A 6,251-nucleotide genomic window follows, 5' to 3' on the forward strand; every position below is an offset into this window, starting at 1 on the left:
ATATAATTTTGTGCAGACTGCATCAGGAGGCGCATGATCTCATTGCTACGTTAAAACAATACAAAATATCCATAAACGACTTCAACAATGCGCGCGTTCTCACATTAGATCAAATAGAGGCGATTGCAACCACTCTAACCGAGGGTCTTAATCGCTATGCGCTAAAACCAAAGTTACTCGAAACACTCGAGGAGCGCAGACGTGGCTTGCAGAACTCTTTTGCGCAGACCTCGGCTGAACAATGCGCCTATAATATAAGTGCACAAGCGGCATTGGCCGGTGCCATTGTGTGCATGCGCTGCCTGCCGGAGAAACTGAATCCGGTGGTGAAGCCGCTGATGGAGTCAATAAAACGAGAGGAGTGTGAGTTGTTGCAGCAACTTTCAGCGGAATTCCTTGTGCAGCTCATGCATCAAGTGTGTGATAGAAATCCTAGTCCCAATAGTAAAATACTGACTAACTTGTGTACGCTGCTGAAGAGCGATCCTCAGTTTACGCCGAAAATTGTGAGTCAATTTTGACGCTCGATTCAAATTCATTTGCTAATAAAATTTATTTATGTATTTTAAATAATTGTCATATGATTTTCTAGACCATAAGTCCATTGACATTGAAACAGACACGATTGCCTGAGTCCGCGGCAGTGTCAAACAGTTGCGTATATTATGGCATTTTGACTCTAAATTTACAACAAAATAACGCTCAAATAGGTAGCTCGGCGGGTAGCCGTGGTGGTGGCGGTGCTAGTGCTTCTCGTGGGCCAGGCAGGCCGCCACTGAGTGAAGCGAATGCGGCAGCAGAAAATGGCGCCAGCGCTGTGAGTGTGGCGGTAAGTGCATTGAAAATCAAATTTTTTTCAATCTAATAGGCTTTATATTAACTCATTATTACTACCGCAACCTTGCAGGAATTGAAACAGAACCGTATTCAGCGCGTGGGTGCTTCCTGTGCCATAGCGAAGATTTGTTTAAGCTTCAGCATGGAAATATTTTCCAAGATACCGGTTTTCGAACAAATTGTATTTGCTAAAATCGAACATTTCACAAACGCTTATCCAAATATGGAGCTGTTGTCGGCCGTGCCCTTAGATTTGGCGCAAACGAATGACTTAATGACATCCTTGCAGTTGATCGAAATTTCAGCGCCACATTTTATAAACTTTTCTAGCGCAAATTTACCAAAGGAAGGTGTCTTCAATCGCCTGTTTGACTTGCTGCCGCATTTCAGTGTGCTTATCACTCATCCATTAAAGGCGGTAAATAGAGTTACTTTACGCCAATGTGTCTCTATTTTGATGTGCTAAACATACGCGTCTTTTTAGGTCCGTCATATGGTTGCGCGCTGTATTGCCGCACTCGCCACCGCTGACATAATGCACACTATGCACTTTGTGTTGGATGTACTACTCGGCATGCTGGCTGAAATCGACAATGTGATAAAACGTCAGGGCGCCATGGAATCCATCGAACGCGTTGTCGACAAGCTGCAATTGCGCATTGTACCTTATATAGTGCTTCTAGTCGTCCCCTTGTTGGGTAAGCTATCATAGTGCTTGGTAGTATTTCTGTACTAAGTATAATCTTGTAATTTCTTTCGGCTCCTTAAGGTTGTATGAGCGATCCCGATGAATCTGTACGTCTGCTTTCTACGCACTGCTTTGCCACACTAGTCCAACTGATGCCGTTAGATTCGCGTAGCAAGTCGATCAAGAATGAAATTCCCTCCGCTGAGCTGCAACAGCGCAAGATACGCGATCGCGATTTTCTGGACTATCTCTTCACGCCAAAGAGTATACCCGACTATAAAGTGCCAGTGCCACTTTCGGTAGAGCTACGCTCGTACCAACAAGCTGGCGTGAATTGGCTGTGGTTTCTTAATAAATATAATTTGCACGGCATACTTTGCGATGACATGGGTTTGGGTAAGACTCTGCAGACTATTTGCATACTAGCTGGCGATCACCACAAACGGGCTATGGAAAAATCCACATCACTGCCAAGTCTGGTGATTTGCCCACCTACGCTCACAGGTCATTGGGTATATGAAGTGGAAAAATTCCTCGAGAAATCACAAGTTTTGCGTCCATTACATTACGTCGGTTTACCAATCGGACGCGAAAAATTACGTGGCCAAATTGGTCCATGTAATTTGGTTGTGGCCTCATATGACACGATACGGAAGGATATCGATATCTTCAGCATGATTCACTGGAACTATTGCGTACTGGATGAAGGTCACATCATAAAAAACGGCAAAACAAAAAGCTCGAAAGCCATCAAGATGCTCAAAGCTAAACATCGGCTGATACTTTCTGGCACGCCCATTCAAAATAACGTATTGGAGCTGTGGTCACTATTCGACTTTTTGATGCCCGGTTTTCTCGGCACTGAAAAACAATTTATTGCTCGCTACAGTCGCCCTATATTAGCCTCACGCGATTCAAAGAGCTCGTCAAAAGAACAGGAGGCTGGGGTTTTGGCAATGGAGGCTTTGCATCGGCAAGTATTACCATTCCTGCTGCGTCGTGTCAAGGAGGATGTATTGACCGATTTACCACCGAAAATCACACAAGATTTGCTGTGCGAGTTAAGCCCGCTGCAAGAACGTTTATACGAAGACTTTAGTCGCACACATTTGCATTCACATTGGAAGGATTGCTTGGAGAGCATAGCTGATAGTGACAGCATCAGTAAAAAGGCACACATTTTTCATGATTTGCGTTACCTACAGAACGTTTGCAATCACCCGAAATTGGTGCTAACGCCAAAGCATTCGGAATACACAAAGATTACCCAGGAATTGCAGCAACAACAGAGTTCACTGGACGATATAGAGCATTCGGCTAAGTTGCCAGCACTGAAGTGAGTGAGAAACAATAATTAATGTAACTAAGATATTTCTAATCATTATTACTTTTTTGGTTTAGACAACTGCTACTCGACTGCGGCATTGGCGTCCAAACTGAATCGGTCAGTCAACATCGCGCACTAATTTTCTGTCAATTAAAAGCTATGCTGAACATAGTGGAACATGATTTGTTGCGCAAGCATTTGCCAACTGTATCGTATTTGCGTTTAGATGGCAGCGTGGCGGCATCGCTGCGCCAGGATATTGTGAATAACTTTAATACCGATCCAAGCATTGATGTGCTGCTACTTACGACACAGGTAAACTAAAAATAAAAGTAGATTAAATATAGTTTTTCATTACATACATTTTTCTCTCTTTTGTGCGTTAGGTTGGTGGTCTCGGTTTGAATTTGACTGGCGCTGATACAGTAATATTTGTGGAGCATGACTGGAATCCAATGAAGGATCTTCAAGCCATGGACCGTGCACATCGCATCGGCCAGAAAAAAGTCGTCAATGTATACCGGTTGATTACACAAAAAACGCTCGAAGAAAAAATTATGGGGTTGCAAAAATTCAAAATACTCACCGCCAATACCGTTGTTAGTTCGGAAAACGCCTCAATGGACACAATGGGTACGGGACAACTATTCGACTTGTTCAATGCAAATGGCAACGATAAACAGGGCGCAAACGGTGTGCCAGCAGCGCATGGTTGCAGTGGTGGATCCATGTCAATGAATGCGATCATCGAAAATCTGCCAGAGCTGTGGTCGGAGCAGCAGTACGATGAGGAGTACGATGTGACGAATTTCGTGCAAGGTTTAAAGAAGTAAAAGCAAAAATGGCGTGTCATGGTTTTTGTAGACATGAGGTATTCTTCTAAAAGATTCAAGTCAAGTAGAAAACAATGCGTAAAAAATCAATAATTGAAATGCATGGATTCCATATGTGACGCTTCCAGCCATCGACGTAGAGCAACAGCGCTTTTTTGTACTGACACTGGCATTTGAAATCACAACAAACTCAAAGACTTTCTGATTTTTTAGTGTTACCATATCAAATACTATGAAACATTTAGTTTAACGCTACTTTAGCTTTGAAATATGCACTTTTTAATTTATTTTGAAAAGAGATGAAGAGTATGTGAACGACGCCCATACCATTTATACTATACCTGTGTATATGTATTTCCTAAGTTTTACTGTTCCATTTTAAATATAATTTGTAAACGTTTTCCATTCTCTTCTAGTTTCCTTTTTATACTGTGTGACAAACCGTGCACGCTACGTTTGTAGTTTGCAGGGACATTAAATGATTTCATCAATAAATTTCAAAATAATAAAAATTAATTGGAAATTTTATTTAGAAGGGTACGTAGAAATATGGATGTCGTGAGTTATTTAAACAGCACATTTTCGTCTATTCAAAAGCTCACTGTAGCAATTTGGCGTTTTTGCTGACGATTATTTTTTGCCAGCAATGAGATTGATTGGGGCAGCTAACTTCCGGTAGACCCACCTGTTTTTTTTTAAGTAAACGACACACTGGGATAAGCTCCATGCCAATTCATAGACTTTTTTCCACAAACGGAGTTAAAGTTTTTCATTACACTTTGTTTTGTAAGTATTTCGATAAAATAAATTTAACACGATCCCGCTGGCATGTACCACTAGTGGTACATTGAGGCCTGTCCCATTGGATGGCTTGTACCAGAGCCACCAGATGCCGAGAACAACAAATTCGGTCGCCGGCGGGAACGTGTTAAAATGAATTGTTTAATTTAATTTATTCAAGGACCTACTGATTTAAACCGACTCCGAACGGCAAATGGTTTTTATGAGGAGCCTTTTCATGGCAGAAGTTCAGTCGGAGGTTTGCCATTTCCTGCTGGGTGGCGACCGCTATAAGAAAAACAACTTTTTCTTTAATTTTGCAGTTTCAAGTAGTCATGCACCCACCCATTCGGCTAAGCAGCCGCTAAGAAAACTATAAACTTTAGAAGCCTATAACTAAAAATAAAGTAGTAAGAATACGAAAATAGCAAATTCGTAAAAAATAGTGAGTTATTATTATATATACATATACAGGGTGGGCCATATAGCGTTTTGAACCACCTATTTTTTTAGATTTTTCTATAATATTCTAGGAATTTTATTTGTTATGTTTTCTGCTTCTCCGTTATTTGGCTCCACTTCAATATCTTCAGCATCATCGTTGAGGGTCTCATCGGATAACTCTTCATCCGGAAGTTGAACATTATAAAACAAGCAAATGTTGTGCAAAGCTGCACGCACATTAATAATTTGTGTTGCTTTTTTTGGAGAATAGTGAAGAGCTCTTGGCTCGGGTGCACTGCTGCAACTGGTTTTCTGTACTGGACAGTAGGTTCATAAACGCCTCTTTAGATGATCTAAAGTTCTTTAAAAATCTGTAAGGAAATTTCTGTAATATTAAGTACGTCAACACATTTTGAAAATTCTAAACGTACTCAGTGGAAGCCATTTCTAGAGGGGTGGATGCGCCCCTCAACTGTTTTCTACTTCTAGCTAGTTCCGCTAATCTTTCATCGTCCGATAAATCGTCGAACCACAACTCCGTTGTACTCATTTTCACAAAAAATACTTTTTTTAACTTTTAAATATGTTGTTAGCAAAGAATTTCAATACAATCGGTTTTTCTTTTATTTTGATTTCCTGTATCAGCTGAGAAAAAATTATCTATTGTAAATGCGTCGAGCGATCGAAATTCACAATAGTCCTATTCTTCAACGAATGAGCACCATATTACTAAATGAAAATTCGTTCGATCAGCACTTTCGACTACAGTCGAAGATCGAATGTTGCTCATAATAAGGGCCATTATTTTTCATTCATAAATGACAATGTTCAATCTTCAAAAAAAAAAAAAAAGTTTGAAAAAGTATTGATTCGTTTTTTTTTATATATAGATTCAAAAAGCAAATTTTACATGGCCCACAATATACATATATGTATATATATATTATTATAATATATATAATTGGCGCGTACACCCTTTTTTGGTGTTTGGCCGCGCTTCTCCTCCTATTTGTGGCGTGCGTCTTGAATGTTGTTCCACAAATGGAGGGACCTACAAGTTCAAGTCGGTTCCGAACGGCAAATATTTTTTATGAGGAGCTTTTTCATGGCAGAAATGCACTCGAAGATTTACCATTGTTTGCCGAGGGGTGCCCGCTATTAAAAAACAACTTTTTCTCCACTTTGGTGTTTCACTGAGATTCGAACCTACGCTCTCTCTGAATTCCGAATGGTAGTCACGCACAACCCAATCCGCTACGGCGGCCGAAGTAAGTTATTTGCATTATATGGTTTTTGTAGCAGTAGGAACTACATTTTTCTATATAATTAAAATTAAACTGAA

The 6,251-nt window shown here is 40.4% G+C and overlaps 1 protein-coding gene across 1 annotated transcript in view; it reads left to right on the forward strand.

Annotated features, from left to right (window-relative positions):
* LOC129241188 (TATA-binding protein-associated factor 172) overlaps positions 1-4,201 on the forward strand; it is a 37,916-nt gene extending 33,715 nt beyond the window's left edge. The window contains exons 8-14 of the mRNA XM_054877400.1: positions 17-506; positions 593-829; positions 908-1,255; positions 1,322-1,535; positions 1,607-2,861; positions 2,927-3,167; positions 3,239-4,201. Coding sequence (XP_054733375.1) covers positions 17-506; positions 593-829; positions 908-1,255; positions 1,322-1,535; positions 1,607-2,861; positions 2,927-3,167; positions 3,239-3,685 — 3,232 coding nt within the window. The 3' untranslated portion in view covers positions 3,686-4,201. The remainder of the gene's footprint in view (positions 1-16; positions 507-592; positions 830-907; positions 1,256-1,321; positions 1,536-1,606; positions 2,862-2,926; positions 3,168-3,238) is intronic.
* The last annotated feature ends 2,050 nt before the right edge of the window (positions 4,202-6,251 follow it).

This window comes from Anastrepha obliqua, chromosome 1, assembly GCF_027943255.1.
Source record: "Anastrepha obliqua isolate idAnaObli1 chromosome 1, idAnaObli1_1.0, whole genome shotgun sequence".
In the NCBI taxonomy this organism is placed as follows: domain Eukaryota; kingdom Metazoa; phylum Arthropoda; class Insecta; order Diptera; family Tephritidae; genus Anastrepha; species Anastrepha obliqua.